The sequence below is a fragment of the Acomys minous genome, assembly GCF_964271855.1.
Source record: "Acomys minous genome assembly, chromosome: 18".
Classification (NCBI taxonomy): Eukaryota; Metazoa; Chordata; class Mammalia; order Rodentia; family Muridae; genus Acomys; species Acomys minous.
Window position 1 is genome coordinate 46502221 of NC_140501.1, and position 20001 is coordinate 46522221.

Consider the following 20001-nt stretch of genomic DNA (forward strand, 5'->3'; position numbering starts at 1 on the left):
AGTGAGAGGGAAGAATATGGTCAAAGTACATAATGCACTTGAAAGAAACCTTGAAACCTGAGAGTACGTACAATGATAATACACCAACAAAAGCAACACCACAGACACCAATAAAGGAGGCTGCAAGAGTCTGATGGAAGTATACATGGGCTCTTCATCTTGAGGGCAGATGAATTTCTTGGAACACTGTTTTGAGGTGCTGTGGTTTCTGAGCTGAGTATGCTCTATGGAAAATGGCTTTTCTAGTGACTGGACTTGGCAGATTCAAAGGCTCAGTGGTATGTTGTAGTAGAACCTGTTCAAGTAAATTGCAAATGTTCTTTTAAGATTGACATACAAGGCAGAAGAGTGGCCCTGTAAGGAGCTGGGAAGCAAGAAGGGACCTGGTCTGGTCTTGTCTTCTTTCTTCCTTCCTTCCTTCCTTCCTTCCTTCCTTCCTTCCTTTCTTTCTTTCTTTCTTTCTTTCTTTCTTTCTTTCTTTCTTTCTTTCTAATATATCTTAGGGTTTCATGGCTGTGAAGAGACACCGTGTCCAAGGCAACTTTTATAGAGGCAGACATTTAATTGGGGCTGGCTTACAGTTTCAGAAGTTAAGTCCATTATCATCATAGCGGGCAGCATTACAGTGTCTAGGGAGACATGGTGCTGAAAATGCTTAGAGTTAAGCATCTTGATCCAGAGGGAGGCAGGAGGAGACTGTTTCATACTGGGAAGAATTTGAGCATGTGAGACCTCAAGGCCTGCCCCCCACCAGTGACACTCTTCTTCCAACAAGGCCACACCTCCTAGTAGTGCCACTCCCCATGGGCCAAGCATTCAGACACATGAGTCTATGGAAACTATACCTACAGGGTGTCTCTGTATAGCCCTGGCTGTCCTAGAACTTGCTCTGTAGACCAGGCTGGCCTTGAATTTAGAGATCTGCCCTACTCTGCCACCCAAATGTTGGGATAAAAGCATGAGCCACCACCACTGGGTGGGACCTGGTCTTTTAGTAGTCTTATTCCTACCTTAGGCATTAGAACCCTTGCTGTTCTCGACTCTAAAGAATGTTCGATTTAGGATAATCCTCTTTATAAAAGGTTAGTTTCAATGGATACCTTAAGAAAAACTTTACATTTGAGTATTGCACTTAGTATGGCAGGAGTGGTGACTAATCTTAGCATTGACAACCATTCTGCCCAGTATAGTTATGTAAAGAGACCTACAATTTGCAGTTTCTGGTTTTTAATGCCATTTTTTAATAATGCAGGTTTTGTTCCCTCAAGGTTAAACATTGACTTCAAAAGCCACAGAAAGGGTTAGGGAATATAACTCAGTGGTACAGTGCCTGCTTAGACATGTCAGATGTTCTGGGTTCTGTCCCCAACACTGGAATAACAATGACAAACCAAAGTAGGCAGAAAACACTTCAGGAATTAAGGGATAGATGTAGCGGTGGAATGTGTGTTTAATATGTGCAAGACTCTTGGTTCTTCCGAAACACTAGAAGGAAGGGAAAAAATCACAATAAACCATTGAACACTGGTTTTTATTTTTATTATTTGCTTGTTTACCTTGGCTGTCCTGGTACTCAACTTTGTAGACAAGGCTGGCTTCAGACTCACAAAGATCTGCCTGCCCCTGCCTTCTGACTGCTGGGGTTATAGTGCACACCACTACATCTGGCCAAACATTGGTTTTAAATCATGGTTATAATAAGAGCTCAGAACCAATAAATTGTTTATAGTTTCTAGCAGTTGAGAAGGTATGGTTGAAAGTAAATTATAAAATTATGTTACTTAGGTGTCTTGTTACTTTTCTGTTGTCACGACAAAACACTATGAACAAGGCAATTAATAAAAGAAAATGTTTCAGTTGGGGCTCACATTTTGGGTTAGAGCCCATGACCATACTGGAGGAGAGCATAGCATCAGGCAGGCATGGCACCACAGCAGTAGCTGGATCCACAAACAGGAAGCAGAATGAGCTGATTAATTTGGTTTTTTAAACACTCAAAGCTCACCTCAAGCATCACACCTCTTCCAACAAGGCTACACATCTATCTATTCCTTCCCAAACAGTCTACCAGCTGGGAGTCAGGTATTAAAGTATACATACGCTCTTCTGGGGGCCACTCTCATTCAAACCATGATATTAGGATAATTGAGTTCATTCTCTTGCCAAAGATACTTAACTAAAAAGAGGTGAACCAAAGGGCTTAGAAAAGATTATAAAGAAAAGGATTTGTTGTGTTTGGAAAAATGCTTTATTTTATAGTGAGAATATAGTGGGAGATTAAAAGTAAAGGATTTATATCATTCTTGGAGAATCTTAGCAGTTAACTAGCTATAAACGACATTGAGAATTCCAAATTCAAAACCCTGAAATGATACCTTTTTAAAGCACCGATATGAAAAGGAAAAAGTTCTACTTAGAACACAAAAGTATTTTATTTAAAAGGTTGTATAAAATTACCTTCATACTCTGCATATAATAATATGTCTTATAATACTAACAAATTTTGTTCTTAGATGTTATCCTTAAGATATCTCATTTTTTATATGCCAGTATTTAAAAATTCAGAAAATCTAAAATATTAAATGCTTTTTGTTCTAAACATGTTAGGTAGGAAATGTCGACTCTTTGTGTTGTCAGTAATGTCTTGTAGCACTGATGATCCTTGTCTAGCTACATAAGAGTCTAATAAGTATAGTGTATACATAAAATAGTAAAAAATGTTGACATTTATGTGTAATATTCTATACTTCAATTTTAGACAGATTTTATTTTGGATGTGTACTCAGTGTGTGTTTTAAAATTAAATGTACAGAGCACAAAAGTTTTTTAATGAAATCTATTTGTATGTATTTGTATGTCCTAAGAGGTATAACACAAAAGGAATAATTGCCAATTTCTTTCTTTTGAGGTTGAAAGTCTCTCTAAACGCTACGAAGAACTTTATCTTAAAAACAAAGATTTAGATGCAAGACTATTTTTGGATCATGATAAAACACTTCAAACTGATCCTATAGACAGGTATTGCATTGACATATTTTTGTAAACTGACATGCTTTTTTATATAGGTTGATAATTACTCGGATATGTTAGATAGATTTTTATTAACTTATAGATCTTTTAATATCTTTTATAACAGGTTATTCTAAAATGTCTTCACTTAGTGCAAACGCACTTCTCTAAGCATATAACTAATAACAAACAGAGTTGGTGTGAAGTGTGGGCTGTGACAATGTTCTGGTTTTGTTTGTTTTGGTCACCTAGATAGCTTTGATATTTTAAACAGTATTTTAAGAAAAATATTCTCTTGACTTATCAGATAAGATTCCTAAAATAGGGAATGGCTGAGAGCGATTTCAGTTTTGACTGTTCATATGTGAAGCTAATTTGACTCTTTAGGAATAATTATTTTCCTGTGAAATTAAAAGCATTTAAAAATTAAAAAGTAAAGCTGGGTACGATGGCACATGTCTGTAACCCCAGCACTCAGGGAGGCAGAGGCAGATGGATCTATGTGAGTTTGAGGCTAGCCTGGTCTACAAAGTGAGTTTAGGACAGCCAGGGCTACACAAGAAAACCCTGTCTCGAAAAACAAAACAAACAAACAAAAGAAGAAAAAGAAAGAAATTAAACAGTTACATGTTTTTAGTTTTATCTAAGTAGAAATGAAATCTTGTCTTTTTGTTTTGTTTTGTTTTTTGGTTTTTTGAGACAGGGTTTCTCTGTGTAGCCTTGGCTATCCTAGAGTCGCTTTGTAGACCAGACTGGCCTGGAACTCACAGTGATCCACCTGCCTCTGCCTTCTGAGTGCTGGGATTAAAGGTGTACACCACCACGCCTGGCTCTAGAAATGAAATCTTTGGACAGCATAGTGCACTGAAAAACATGAGCTGCAATGTTTTAAGATTGCACACAGCCTGGCTGTTAATACCACCAGCTGGAAAACATCTTCTACCTTCCAAAATATTGTCCTCAATGGTTGATATATCACTTTTCTGTAAATCTGTGAAGGGGAGACCCATGTTGAAGAATGGTGGTTAGAAAAAAAAAATCATACAAGCAGCACTAGGGTCTTTGTTCCATAACACTTACCTTATAGAAAACATTTATGTGATGCTTGAACAACAGGAATTAGTAATTAGTTTTGATATTTATTATTACTTAATAACTGCTATTTTGACTCATAAGTACAAATTGTAAATTTCAACATGAGTTACTTTGCTTATCATTTAGTTTTGAAACAGAGAGAACGCCACGAAAAAGCAACCCTGATGAAGAGGCAAACGTGGTTACTCCACACACTCCAGTGAGGTATGCATTTTCCAGCTTTCATTCTAATTGTTTATTCAGTGCTGTCTGAGTGCTTCAGATTCATTCCTGTGTGGCTTTGTATTTGCACAGCATGGGATGAATACATATGGAGGACTGTTTTTGTCTAGACTATTTATGACTTGCTTCGGCACAAATATTACTTGGTTGCTTTTCATATAAGGAACATAACGTAAAATGCATGCTCCATCTCAGAAAGAAAAAGTGTTAGCATTTCATGTTGCATAACCTAGAGTTGTTTTTATGTTCCTTCCTCACTCATATCCCCTTTGGTATCTATTATCACGTCTCGCTAAATGCTCGAGTATTTCTTGAGTCCATGCGCTTTCTCCATTTCTGTCATTCATTTCTTACCATGCAGCTTTCTCGTACCAATAAGCCTGTTCTCCAGAGGTCACAAGTAATATTCTATGAGTGTGAATCCCAGTGTGTGTGGTGACTACTGTTCAAACCCTCTGATTACTTGTAGTTGGGTTTAGAATACATAGCAAACTGCTTAACAGTCCCCCAACCTTATATAATCACGTTTATGTTGCCTGGCTAACCTCATTTTTGTCCTTGCTTACTCTGTGTTGGCTACGTGCTGGCCTTTTTTCAGTTTTTGACCCGTCAGGACTCTTTTGTTCTTAAAGCCTTCATACTTGGCATTCTTTCTTGAAATTGTTCTTTCTGTGGACTGCCATCTCTTCCTTTATGTTCATAATGTAACTATAAATCCTGTACATGTTTATATGTTTTTCACTAATAGAAACAATAGTAGCCTTTAATTTGCTATCCATATGGACCATGGCTTTTTTGTTCACAGTTTTAATAATTAAGACCTAGCATGGTGGTTGGTACATTGTAAGCAAGCAGTGGTACATATCAAATGACAGTATATCACACCAGCATAGCAGGACACTTATGTCCAAGTTAATGAAGTAACACAAATTGTATGAAATTGTGTCTCAACTGAATTTTACTGAGAGGCAGTACTATAATGAAGAGGCACTGAAATATGGCACAGCACAGTGTATCTGGGAACCATTAGCTGCTCTACGCTGATTGTGAGATGAGGAGCTAGAACTGCAGGAATAGACTTCCTTAATCATCAGGTAAATGCAAATCGAAACAACTCTGAGATTCCATCTTACACCCATCAGAACGGCTAAGATCAAAAATTCAAGTGACACCACATGCTGGCGAGGATGTGGGGAGAGAGGAACACTCCTTCATTGCTGGTGGGAATGCAAACTAGTCCAACCACTTTGGAAATCTATCTGGTGCTATCTCAGAAAAATGGGAATAGGGCTTCCTCAAGACCCAGCTATTCCACTCCTTGGAATATACCCAGAAGATGCTCCAGCACACAACAAGAAAATTTGCTCAACCATGTTCATAGCAGCCTTATTCATAATAGCCAGAACATGGAAACAGCCTAAGTGTCCCTCAATAGAAGAATGGATAAAGAAACTGTGGTACATATACACTATGGAATACTATTCAGCTATTAAAAACAAGGAATTCCCGAAATTTGTGGACAAATGGATTGAGCTAGAAATGATCATAATGAGTGAGTTAACCCAGAAGCAGAAAGACTCAAATGGTATATACTCACTTATATCTGCATATAGGCCCAAGGGGCATGTCCCACCAAAGCCTTCACTTACCAGGAAACTGAGACAGAGGGGAGGACATTCTAGTGGGACTCTAGATGAGAGAATCATGGGAGAAAGGCAAAGTAGAAGGATCCAGAGGGTCCTAAAAGCCTACAAGTAGAACATTATGATAGGCAGATTTGGGCTCAGGGGTCCCACTCAAACTAAGGCACCAGCCAAGGACAATACAGGCGGTAAACCTTAAACCCCTACCCAGATCTAGACAATGGACAGAACACTCTCCACAGTAGAGTGGAGAGTGGGATATGACTTTCTCACATACTCTGGTGCCTCACCTTTGACCATGTCCCCTGGAGGGGGAGACCTGGTGGCACTCAGAGGAAGGACAGCAGGTTACCAAGAAGAGACTTGATACCCTATGAACATATACAGGGGGAGGTAATCCCCCTCAGGAACAGTCATAGGAGAGGGGAATAAGGGGAAAATGGGAGGGAGGGAAGAATGAGAGGATACAAGGGATGGGATAACCATTGAGATGTAACAAGAATAAATTAATAAAGGAGAAAAAAATACAAAAAAATAAATATATTATAAATTAAAAAAGAAAAGAAAACAGGTATTAGTATGCTGCCTTCACATACTTTACCTAGTGCATGGTGTGGCCTGTGTTTTAAATGGGTGATAAGCACAAGAAATAATAAAAATAGTCTCTGAGAAGTGGTGTTTTTGTTTCTTTTTTTCCCTTTGTTTTCCCAGGGATCAAATTCAAGCCTTTGCATATGCCAGGCAAGCGCCTTATCATTGAACTATATCCCCAGCCCAGGCTGTAATTTTACAGCTATCCATATCAGTGGTTCATGAGGGAACAGTATGCACAGAGCAGGTTAGAAACAGAACTGTTGGTGCACCTTAGTGCTTAGACTAGGATGCAGGTTAGAATAACCTGAAGAGTTCTTTTCATCCTATGTTCCTGTGCTTTTCACCTATGGTGAGTGAAAATCTCTGCACTGACCTATTGGAGTAGTTCAGCTGAGACATGCCAAAGGTCTGAACCAGGTGAATAGTGGTGGTAAAGGAGGCACAGGAACAGGTTTGATATATGTCATGGATTCATTTTTCATATGTTAGTCTTACAGCAGGAAGATGTAAGGCACCCATAGAGCTGGGAATTATCAAGGCAAGTTAAGAACAGAAAAATACGCACGTCTGCCCGAAGCCAGGAAATATGAAGGCAAGAATAGATGGTAAGGGTTGACCTCTGAGGAGTGCTGTCCTAAGAACTGGATGGCAGTTAGGCTGCAGTGAGCTGGTATGGCTTGGGATCCTAGAGCACAAAGCTGCAAATCTGAGAGAAGGTGCCAGAGTCAAGAAAGAGCGAGTGGGGCTGGAGAGATGGCTCAGAGGTTAAGAGCACTGTCTGCTCTTGCCAGAGGTCCTGAGTTCAGTTTCCAGCAACCACCTGGTGGCTCACAACCATCTCTAATGAGATCTGGTGCCCTCTTCTGGTGGGCAAGTACACATGCAGGCAGAACATTATATACATAATAAATAAATCTTAAAAAATAAAGAGAAAAAGAAAGAGCAAGTATGTTTGAGTTAATTGCTTCAAGGGCATCTGCAGTTCCCTTTTTAATAACTGGTCATTTGTGGCATTGGTCACTGTGACTTAGATTTATCAATAGGAGCTCTAAAAATTGTAATGTGTGAAAGATGAAGTATTGAGAAGCCTGGCTAAGAACACGGCATGCTTTGCATTATATTTAAATCAGCCGTCCTAAGTAGTCTGTGGTTCTTTGCATCCTTATACATGTCTCAAATATCCTGCTACGACAAAGCTACAATGCCAGTCTTTATACTACACACAGTGTGTGTCTGCATGCAGAATTATAGAATTATGGTAGTCCCAAGAGACTGGCAAATGCTATGCTTTAGTAGAAATGACTTTTAAAGTTACTCAGGACCTTGCTCCCTTTCCTTGGAGATACCTGAAAAGAAGGCTCTTTTGATTCTTCACATGAGTGTCAGACTATCGTAGTGTCTTTATTTGAAAGTGTATAATATTTAAAGATAGGCATAGCAGTCCTTTTTTATAATCTCCAGATTTGGGAGAGGGTTGTTACAAGTTTGAGTTTAGCCTATACTGTATAATGAGGTTCTGTCTCTGACATGGGGAATTGACACTTAATTGTAGCATTTTCTTGAAAGAATACCATTTTGATGTCAGTTACCTGTTCATATAATATGAAAATATGCAGTATATTTTCTAGAACAGGTCATTGGTTTGACAAATAATTCTCTATCATTAGTATTGATACTTAGTTTTATTAGTAAGTGTATCAGTTCTACAATTGTCATTATTGATAATACTTTTCCGAATATTTAAGTAACCTGTAATTTTTAAGCTGCAACATGCTAAAGGATTTTTATTTTATTTAAATAAGCTCTTATATCATGGAATTTCTCAATATAAATGGGATACATAGTATTTTTAAAAGCTGTGCTTAAATGATAGTTGTATGTCATTCTTAACTTTTTCCTTTGTTGCTTAATGCTTCTTCCTGTGTTTTCTCCTTAGGGCTGTTATGAATACTATCCAACAATTAATGGTGATTTTAAATTCTGCAAGTGATCAACCATCAGAAAAACTGATTTCCTATTTTAATGTAAGCCATATGTAAAAAAAATCACTTTTTCTGGTATCTTGAAAGAACTTTGAAATTAGAAGATAAATTACTAAGTATGCTTTAAAACATTTATCTTCCATCCAACGTGTACTTATTTGGTATTTTATTTGTTGTTCTTTGAACTGCCCCAGATTTGATGATTATTTTATTTAAACATTATTAGTTTTAGTTTTTCTTATGTTTACTACTTTTCTTTTAACTTACTCACTTTTGAGACACCTTTTTCCCCATTTCCTTCCTTCTTCCTCCTCCCCTGGCCCCCCTTTTTGAAACAAGGTCTCATATGTAGCCCTGGCTGGCACAGAACTGGTTATGTAGAACTGTGTGGCCTTCAACTCAGAGAGACCAGCCTGCCCTTGCTGATGTCTGCGTGCCACCGCTGCCCACTCCTTCCCCTCCTCTCCCTTTTCCTTTTTAAAAGCTTTCTTTTCCTTCCTTCCTTCCCATGTTCTATGTGGCTCTATCTGCATGCATGTGTGTCTGTGAGGTCTAGCGTCACCATCTGGTAGTCTGCCTCCTATAGCCCTTCACTTCACTTTGAAAGACAGGATCTCACTGAATTTCAGGCTCACCAATTGCTATCCCGACTGCTCAGTGAGAACCCAGGATTGGGTCCTCTTGTTGCTACAATCCTACTCTGAGGTGACAGATGCCTGGTGCCACCTCAGGGTAGCTTGCTGTCCAAGTTTAGGCACTCATGTTTACATAGCAAGTACTTTACCCACTGGGCCATCTCCCAGCCCATCTTTTCTCTCTCTCTCTTTGACTACTGCTCAGGATGTATGCTTTTTCTTGTTAATTTTAAGTTAGCATAGAAGTAATGAGTTCCATTATATCATATTCATATACGTGCTTCACTGCATATTGTAATTTATCTTCCCCTCAAGTCTCCTTGCTGTACCCCCTTTGAAGAGTCCCCCTTTCTTCTTTCATGTTAAATGGTTTCTACCCATTTCCCCTTCCCTTAAGACTTCTTCTTTTTCTCATGGTCTCCTTTCACACCACCGCCCCAATTTAAATTTAGGTTCTTCATATGAGTGAACAAAAGTACACTAGTAGGTTTCCTTAGTCTATCTTATTTTGCTCGATATAATGATCTCCAGTGGCGTTCATTTTCTTACAAATATGATTTCTTTTTATAGTTGAGTAAAATTCCATTGTGTCTACAGGCATCCAGGTTGCATTCATTTTCTAGCACTTGCAAGTAGTGCAACAATAAACATGGGGCAAGTGTCACCCATGGGCTGCCTTGGAGGCCTCTGGCTGAGTACCCAGGAGTAGGATAGTTAGTTCTGAGGAGAATTCTAGTTTCACTGTTCTTGGCGAGTGAAACCTGACACAGAGTCTCACATATTTTTTAGATTGTTTGTTTTGGTTTGGTTTTTTAGAAACTTCCAGCCTTACTTCTGTAGTGGCCATAGCAGTTACATTGCACCAGCCATATGTCTGGGCTCCTCTTCTGTGATACCCTCACTAGCATTTATTGCTGTTTCTTTCTGTCTAAAGTGAGATAGGATCTCAAAGCAGTATTAATTTACACTTCCTATTTAGCTAAGGATCTTGGACACTTTTTAAAATACTTACTGCCTATTTGTATTTCTCTTTTTGAGAGCCACCTATTAACTCAACATTGAATAGATTATTTAGTTTGGCATCCTTATTTTTTCAGTTCCTTGTGAATTATTGGTAATTGCATGTTCTTTGTGTGGTTGACTTTTTTTGTTTTTGTTTTTCTCACTCTACAGTAAGAAAATTACTTTGCTAATTGTTCCCTTTCCTGGGTAGTATTTTTTAATTCAAGTAATCCCAACTGTCAATTCTTGAGATTATTTTTGTGCTATTAGAATAACCTTTTCATAAAAATACTAGATGACACGTTGGAGCCGCTTTTTCTTGAGTCTTGAAAGTTGGAGACTGCAGGTGTATTCACAGCCATAGTGAAAGGCCTGCTGGACTTGTGGGTACTCATCTTCCTGTGATTTATTCTAGTATTGTCTGTATTGGACAAGTATCTCATGTCTGCTAATGTTGTCTCCACTTGAGGAACTTCCCTTATGAGCAAATTGGAGGTGCATGGTCACATTTAGTTTTGCAGTGTGTTCCCCTCCCCAGACTCTTTCTTGCTATAGTGGAAGTGTTTACTTGTTTTCACAAACAAGCAGCAGATCAAAGTCATTTACTATGAAAGAGGAAAATGTTAATTCTGGTCAAACAGTATCCTCAATATTTAATTCTGTTTGTATTTCTTAAAGAATTGCACAGTGAATCCAAAAGAAAATATCCTGAAAAGAGTAAAGGATGTTGGAAACATCTTTAAAGAGAAGTTTGCTAACGCTGTGGGCCAGGGATGTGTTGACATTGGAGTACAGGTAACTTGAGAGCACATTTGTTGATGCTACAATATAGGAATCAGGTGTCTGTACAGTGTGCTGTATAGTGGTATAAGATAATGATGGATGGTATATATTCCAGATGTATGTGTTTGCTGGTACTTATGGGAAAATAGAGGTGAAATCTCTCTTCAGCCCAGCATGTAATACAAAAATGAGTATGCAATTTAAAAATTAAGAAAAAAATTAAAATCTATGACTACATAAATGAGATTATATTATACTACCACTTTTAGTGTTACTATTGAGTAGTACTATTTCAGAAAATAAACTAATAAACTAATTGGGTAAGACCTCCATGTGAGTGCCAGGACTGTAACTAGTGCTTATATGTAACCCTGAGGTACGGCCGGGGCTGTGTGGTCGTGAACATGTTGTCTAAATTCTCTAAGACTGCTTCTGCTTCTGGCTTACTTTGCTACATGACATTAGCATGTAAGTAGTAGCATAAAAGTAAGTAGCATAAAAGTAAGTAGCATTATCTACTGTAATATTTATTCCAGTATGGTGAGGTTATGTCTTGATGCCACTGGTTAGTTTAAACCAGCCAGCTGTTCTCAATTTATGGATAGTGACCCCTTTTGGGATTCAAATGACCCTGCCACAGGGGTTGACTAACACCATTGGAAAAATAGATATTTATATTATAATTCTTAACAGTAGCAAAATTACAGTTATGAAATAGCAGCAAAAATACTCTTATGGTTGGGGTCCCTATAACATGAGGAACTGTATTAAAGGGTCACAGCAGTCTTAGGAAGGTTGAGAATCACTGGTTTATTTAAATGATTATACTTAAAATTCTTTTGAGGATATGTGGCACTTACCTTTTGAGTATATGTGGGACATATGTTCTTGTTTTGTAATAAAGGGATACTGCTGATGTGCCTATGTATCTGTAATTCAAACATCTGTTTTGTTTTGTTTTATTTATGGGAACTAATTATTTGTTTAAAACATTTACTGATTAGATCAACTTTGGTTTTTGGTTGGGTTTGGGTTTTGGCCTGTGCTAGTGTTACTGAGTTTTACAGGCAGAAACTATTCTTTTAATCGTCACCATTTCAAAAACAAATGTTCTGTGTCTCCAAAAGGACTAGCTGTATAAAGTGGTTAAGATAGTACTGTGCACACCCTGTCTGTAGAACAGGGGAGCAGGCTGAGATGGAGCGGAGGAGCATTATAAGCGCCTAGCCTGCTGTTCTGCTTACCTTATTTCCAGTGCTGACCATTAGTACATATTAATCCTTGGACTAAACAAATCGGCTCTCACGATCTCATACTGGTCATGTCGCTAGAAGGAGCAGAGTGCGCTTCAAGAAAAGACTGTAACAAAAATTAGGTTTTGATTTTCTAAAACAATTAAATATTTATTTTTCCTTTTGTTTGTAGCGATATAAACTTGGGGTCCGATTGTATTATCGAGTGATGGAATCCATGCTTAAATCAGTAAGTTAAACAGAAAAAATAGAAAAAAAAATTCAATGTTGACATAAACAAAATTTCAATTAAACCTTAAAAATTACCTATTTTAGGAAGAAGAACGTTTATCCATTCAGAATTTTAGGTAAATATTTTCTAACTTTAATAAATCAATTCTTTTTTATAAAAGCCATATCTAAATTAATTCATTCTTTTTCCCCTTTAGCAAACTCCTAAATGACAACATCTTTCATATGTCTTTATTGGCCTGTGCTCTTGAAGTTGTAATGGCTACGTATAGCAGTAAGTTAAATTTTAATAAATAAACACTGTAGCTTAATTTAAAGTAAATAAACACTTAAGTTATGCTGTGGGTTTGTTGTTTTTATTTTGTTTTGTGTTTGTATCTATGCAGTGAGAAGAAAAAGTCATCCTGTAGACCAATATGTACTGAGCAATGTAATTGGGTGTTACAGCTATTTAAATGGTTTAACAGGTCAATCATTTCAGGTTTCTGCTCTAAGTATATTGAACACAGGAAAGGTAGCTAGTGAAACTGCTACACAGGCTTGTGAGCATGTAAAGTGCCACAAGTGTTGAAGAACAGTCGGTGCTTGTAGACAGCACTGTTATGTGTCTGTGCTCATGAGACCAGGAGCAGGAATCCACCAGAAACTGAATATTTAGTAATTGGTTGCTACCTCTATTAATAGCTATAACAATTTAATGATTGTTGAAAATAACAGATTAAAAGCCCATAACTGTTTTTAAATATAATTTTTAAATATATTACTTTCCAAACATTGTTTCAAATATTAAAATGTTTTCCTTGCAGAACACAAAAGATGAACAGTCATCTAATAATAGAGCTACAGAATAAAAGAAGTTAAATTAGTAATTACTGAAACTGAATTCTCATAAGTAACCACATTTTTCAGAGAGATCATTTTCTAACACAGTTAGCAAAGTCTCTTCCATTTCCTTTTGCAGTGTTGAAAACTGAACTCAGGGCAGGGACTAGGCAACCTGGCTCTCTTTTACTTACTGTTTTTGAGACATGAAGGTCTTGAACTTGTAATTCTCCTGCCTCAGCCCCTTGAGTATATGGCATTATAGGCCTGCAGCACCAGGCTTGAGGCAGGGTCTCACTGTGTAGTCATGGCTGTCCTGGGACTCGCTCTGTAGACCAGGCTGGTCTCAAACTCAGAGATCCACCTGTCTCGGCCTGCTGAGTGATGGGATTAAAGGCCTGTGCTTCCACTGCCCGGTTGATCAGCAGAATATTAAAGGCATCACGAGTCTTCTCAACCAAGCAGTGATGGCAGTGAAAGTGGGCATGATAAAGAATTGCTGGTAAGACACTTGCCTGGGCGTTGTGTAGGACATGGGACTCTGGGCAGAGCTGACAGAAACTATGATCCCTATCGCTAAGAAAAATGTGTACACACACTCTTAAAACTTGGAAGTCTGTTTCTTGAGAGTTTGTAGACTGCAGAATAAAAGTTATCTGTTTTAAGTAAAAATTGCTTACCTTTTTTCCTATATGGTGATTTTATATGGTAAGGTCTTTCAAATCTTATCAGTTCAGACCATAATATTTCATTTTGACACATTTTCCTTCTTATTTTTAGGGAGTACATCACAGAATCTTGATTCTGGAACAGATTTGTCCTTCCCATGGATTCTGAATGTACTTAATTTAAAAGCCTTTGATTTTTACAAAGTGATTGAAAGTTTTATCAAAGTGGAAGCCAACTTGACAAGAGAAATGATAAAACATTTAGAGAGATGTGAGCATCGGATCATGGAGTCCCTTGCATGGCTTTCAGTAAGTGACTAGCTAAATAGCTAAAGGCATTCAGATGTGCATGACTGTGAGTGAGACGTTCCCTACGGAATGAATCGTCCGTGTCCAGCTCAGCGTCCAGTGGAGCGTTAGAATGCACTTTGTGTGGGGGTATGTATGAATGTGAGCATGGATGCAGAAGTGCGAGCTACTTGTCTTTGTGTTGAGCATCACCAGGCCAGCTGGCCTCAGAGCTTCCTAGACCATTTATTGCATTTGTGTAGGAGCAACTTTTCACAGAGCTTGGCACTTAAAGCCGAAGTCTTCAAAGTATTGAGGTAATTTATTTAAAATCTAAGTGTTATTGTTCATAATATCAATGTTCTCACTCTTCAACAAAATTAAACGTCTGAGATTATGTACATTTTTCTGTTTTATCCATTCTGTCCTAGTCTTAAAGATAGTAATACAAGCTGGCACAGTGGCACCCACCTGTAATCCCAGCACTTGGGAGGCAGAGGCAGGTGGATCTCTCTGTGAGTTTGAAGCCAGCCTGGTCTACAGAGTGAGTGCAGGACAGCCAAGGCTACACAGAAAAACCCTGTCTTAAACCCCCCAAAAGATAATAACATGAAGTTCACACTATTGTTTAATGGTAGATATTGTTTTATAGCATTAGAGCAGTGGAAACTATGTGCTGTAGGTTCTTTGGTTATAATATACAGGCTATTGATAAAGCCTTTGTTTTAATAAAGACCACATTTCCTACGTAGTAATTATAAGATCTTTCCCTAAAGGGCTGTTTTATTCTTCAAGTCTGTTTTGTTGGATAATACTTTGTGATTTACCAGATTTACATATTTTAAAATAATATTTTAAACTGTGTTGTATGCTAAGCATATTTAGTTTGAGCCTCAATAGGAAATGAAAAGAATTTGATGTTTTGGAGCATCTCTAGTTTGGGGGTTTTGGATTAGGAATGCTCAGCCACCGAGAGTCCATGAAAATACTTTTAACTTTTCATATGCTGTTAAATTATAAGATTGTGAGATTGGTAGCATATAACTTTGAGAAGATAAATCATGCCATGCAAACATGATAGTGTATATTTCTCCTGTGAGAATGATTGTCATTATATTTGAAAGCATATCACACAAATATACTTGAGCTTTCACAGAGTTTTAAAAAAACTGAATATATACATATATGTATGTATGTATGAATGGGGGAATATATATATTTCAGGTGATAATTGGATGAGCTTTTTATTAATTGAGTGCATCAATGTAATGAATACTCAGATAAAGATCCACAGCTAGTGTTTATAGACTTTTAATTTTGTATTAAAAAAATCTCATTAGTGCTGAAACCTGATGGCATTGTATTCACATTGTGTTGTTGACTGAGGGGGAAAATATCAAATGAAGTACTAATTATTTTCACTCCCCCTAAAATGTGTGTGTACATGTACTGGGGGTTGAACCCAGACTACATAAGCCTCTCCCTTGGTCCAGCTTTATTCTGTGTTTGCAGCTTTCCTCAGCTGATGTCCTATGGTTCAGGCATCTGCAGTATCCTTTGGTCACCATGGCAACTTAGGCTTCACTTTCACAGCTTCACATAACAGTTTATCAGGGCCGCCTTGCAACTGAGGTCCAAGTGTTCAAAACATGAGAATATGGGAGACATTTTAAATCATAGTAGATATGTTATAACTTTAAAATATTTAAGGAGTTGTCTATTTAGTTGATTTTGTGTGTGTGTGTGTGTGTGGTTTTTCGAGACAGGGTTTCTCAGTGTAGCCTTGGCTGTCCCGGATTTGCTTTGTAGACCAGGATGGCCTTGAACTTGCAGAGATCTGCCTGCTTCTGCCTCCCTGAGTACTGGGATTACAGGTGTGTGCCCCCAAGCCCAGTTTATTTAGTTTATTTTTTTTAATGTGAATTTAAAAAATATTTATTTTTACTTTATCCATATTAATGTTTCTTTGCCTCTATGCATGTATATATAGCACATGCATGCCTATTAGGTTGTCTGAAACTGGGCTCATGGATGGTTGTGAGCTACCATTTGGGTGCTAGGAATCAAACCCAGGTTCTCTGCAAGAGCAACAAGTTACTCTGTTTGTTTTTCGAGACAGGGTTTCTCTGTGTAGCCTTGGCTGTCCTGGACTCGCTTTGTAGACCAGGCTGGCCTCGAACTCACAGCGATCCGCCTGCCTCTGCCTCCTGAGTGCTGGGATTAAAGGCGTGTGCCACCATGCCCGGCACAAGTACCTCTTAATTGCTGAACCCAAGAGTTTCTGTTTAATCCATACAGTCATATTTGTTTCTACCAGTGTGTGAGTTTTGAAAGGGTTTTCTCTGCCCTTTCATTTACCATATTTCAATGTTTTACTTTGCTTTTTGTGGTAACTTTTTATCTGCAGTCCTTTATAGTCTTACTGTGTTTATTACCTATAATGTCTACCTGTCATTTATTGCCTTTATCTCATTAAATGACTTAATATGTACAAAGCACTTAAAACATGTATGGCATGGTGTTGTCTGATGTAGCAGTTAGTTATATAGGATGAGTAAGGGACAGAGGAGCTCAACTAGCAACAACAGGTTTCTGGCTTGTAACTAAGAGGTGGTGTCATTTAAGAAAGTAGATATTCTAGATTGTATGTAATTTTCTTGAGGAAAACTCCAATTTTTGCAATGAGTTTGAAATAATTGTAGGCTGTTGAAATTGAGGTTATTTGCATATATGTGTTAAGCTTAGGAAAGAATCTTAGGCTAGGAGTATGAATTTGAGAGCTGCCACACATATATAATAAACATTATCAGTCTATTGGCAGGTTATCTTATAATTCTGTGTTTGGTAAGCACCTGTTAGAATGTCGTTACATTTAAAAATTAATCAGTGCATTCTCGTAGTAGTGTGTCAAGTGGTCATGTGTAGACGAGGGAATGACTACCCAGAGAAGCCTCCTCAGACCACACACACTAAGTGGCAGAGCTGTCATTTGAGTACTGATGTGCTCTGTGCAAAGCTGAGCTGCTGAGCTTTGGGGAATAGGTAATATCACTTAGAGGGAGGATGTAGTTTGAGGAAAGAATGCTACAGATAGAAGCTCAAAGGTCTCTAACTTTGAAAGATTACACAGAAAAGAGAAGATTTTGACTACAAAACAAAGTAAAATAGAGTAACCAGAGAGGAGGAAAAACCATGAACAAGAAGATTGCAAAGTCTGAAGGAATTCTTACCCGTTTCATACATGGTAGAAGCAGCCAGTAAAGACTGAAAATTCTAGCAACCAGGAAGTCACTAATCACCGTAGCAGAGACTATTAAATCAAGTGCTGAGGAGAGAATGAGATATGAGCAAGAGAGAAAGAAGTGGTTCACAATGACTCAAGAGGACAGAGAGCACAAATCCTCTACCACGGTGGCAGTGCAAACTCAGGGAAGCTTGGCTCTAAAACAGAAGAGAGAGAATTAACTGCTGTGGAAAAGAACAATTACCAGTGGCTTTTGTTGCTAGAGAACAGTAGTGCAAACGGCGGTGTTACTGTGCTCATGATTTTGTGAGACAGGCTTTGGCAACAGGGTACTTGCTCTCTCACCCTGTGGTATCAACAGTCTAGGGGAGGTCGATCTGCTTCCAAGATTCCCTTCTCTGCCATGTTCAGACTTTACTGACTCTCACTGGCACTTGCTTCTTCCTTTCTCTTCTTCCCACCCATCTTGCTTTGTGGTCTAGTATGAAAGCTGTGCTTCCTCAGAGCATGTTGGTTTTAGTGTAGGCACACTTGTGACATAGAGCCTTGGTTCCAAAAGGCTTCTAAGAGGGCTGTATCTGGCAATTACATTCTGCTGGCCAAACAGTCACAAAGGTGATTGAGGGAATGGGGAAAGACGTGCCACCTCCTGTTTAAAGAGAGTCAAGGTCACACTTCAGAAGAGCATTGGGTTGCAAAATCCTGCTGTGGCAAATGGGAAGAGTGAGAACACTGCAAGTAAGGTAGTTTGTGGTGTGCTCCGGCAGGAAATTGAGGAAGTCTCCAATTAATGGCTTTTCAACTTTTGTTTATTTATTTGATAAAAAAAAATGAAGCTGAGATGATTTATTGAGGGTGACGTAGAGAGAACAAAGTGGTGTTTAAAAGTTTGGGGAGCGTGGTTGTGATTTAAAATAGTTACTTGATAGAGAGGGTGGCCTGGTGAAGGATAAAAGAATTGCCCTGCAGATTGCCAGGCAATTTTGAGGGCAGAAACTAATTCTCTATAGTTCTCCTGCAGTTTTGTATGAAGGCATTCTTTCCCCCTATAATCATCTTTCAGCCATTTTAAGATTAGAAAAGGTGCGTTATTAAGTACAGTTAGGCATCAGAATATAGCTAGGTAAGCACAAAAGAGCAGTAGTGGAGCCAGGAAGTTTTGACCAGAGAGTACTTAGGATTAAGATTTGAAGTTTTAGCTGCTTCAAATGGCAGCCTGATGAAATAGAGATTTCAGTTAGGAACTTTTGGTGATGTTTGAAGTGGCAAGCGTGATGGGCAGAGATATGAAAAGTTTCAATTTAATATTAAGAAACAGAAAATTTTGTATTCACAGAAATGATCTCAGGAGAGTTCAGACTGAATAGGAATGGAGATGAAGACCCTGCAAAGAAGAGATTTGGGAACTAAGAGGCTGAGAGAGGGTCAGGGTCACCCAGGACAAGTATAGCAAGGAGGAATGGGAAGGAACGAGGAGGTCAATGCAAGGAGCCTAGGAGGGCAGAGACAAAAGTTAGAATTGTAATGTTCTTTGACCAAGTTGCTAATCTCTATGAAAAGCCCTCTCTCTGGTGATGTGCCTTCTGAAACAACTGTCTCACATTAGTAAATCTGCTTTAGCTTTCTTTCATTAATAGTGACATGGCTCCTTCCTCCTTTATTTTTAATTTATTTGTGTCTTTATTCTTAAAGTAAATAGCCTTAAAAGGCAGTACATTGTTGGGTCTTGCTTTTGGTTTTTAATGTCACCCAGTCAGACGATCATCTACTTGGAGACATTTGAAATATTTCTCCCTCTATGCCTCCCCGGTATCTTTCCCTTTGTCCCCTTTTCTTCCCCTACTTCCTCTCTTCTCTCTGTTTCTTTTTTTCTTTTCTTTTCTTTTTTTCTTTTTCTTTTTTTTTTTCTGGCAGAGTCTCCTGTAGCCTTGTTTGCCTTGGAATCATGAAGAACTCCAAAGTAGTCCTTTTGCCTTGTATCCCAGCTTCTAGAAGTTTTACATCTGATGTGATTATTGATATGGTTGGGACTAAATTGTCTTGGTGTTTATTTTCTCCTTGTCTGTCTCTGTTCATTTTCCTCTTTTGGCCTTCTTTTCCATTGAATAGTTGTAATCCATTTATCTTCTCTGTAGGCTTACTACTCAAACTCCTTTATTTTATAATTGGTTGCTTTAAGATTTAAAAGGATGACCTTAATTTCTCAGTCTACCTTTGAATCTTATTTTACAACTTTCCACATAGTACAAGAACCTAGTGGCCAGGTGCATCAGGACATTTCCATGCTACTCTGGAGGCTGAGGCAGGAAAATTACTTTGGTTTAGGAGTTCAAAGGCAGCCTGGGCATCCGAGTTAAATTTTGTCTTAAAAACAAACAAGCTAACATAAATAAATAAAGACAAGGAAGGGGGCAGAGAAAAATGGGAAGGAGGGAAGTTGTATACTTTGTCTCTGCCAGCATTGGTGCTGTTACTGTAATATGTATTATCCCAGCAGAAGTTATAAAAGCAGTTGCTGTAACCTCTGCTG

The 20001-nt window shown here is 38.3% G+C and overlaps 1 protein-coding gene across 2 annotated transcripts in view; it reads left to right on the forward strand.

Annotated features, from left to right (window-relative positions):
* Window positions 1–20001, forward strand: part of RB1 (RB transcriptional corepressor 1) — a 133701-nt gene that overhangs the window by 48153 nt on the left and 65547 nt on the right. For both annotated transcript variants that reach the window (XM_084767536.1, XM_084767535.1), the window contains exons 10-17: window positions 2909–3018; window positions 4231–4308; window positions 8500–8587; window positions 10861–10977; window positions 12391–12447; window positions 12534–12565; window positions 12647–12723; window positions 14052–14248. In XM_084767536.1, coding sequence (XP_084623662.1) covers window positions 2909–3018; window positions 4231–4308; window positions 8500–8587; window positions 10861–10977; window positions 12391–12447; window positions 12534–12565; window positions 12647–12723; window positions 14052–14248 — 756 coding nt within the window. The remainder of the gene's footprint in view (window positions 1–2908; window positions 3019–4230; window positions 4309–8499; window positions 8588–10860; window positions 10978–12390; window positions 12448–12533; window positions 12566–12646; window positions 12724–14051; window positions 14249–20001) is intronic.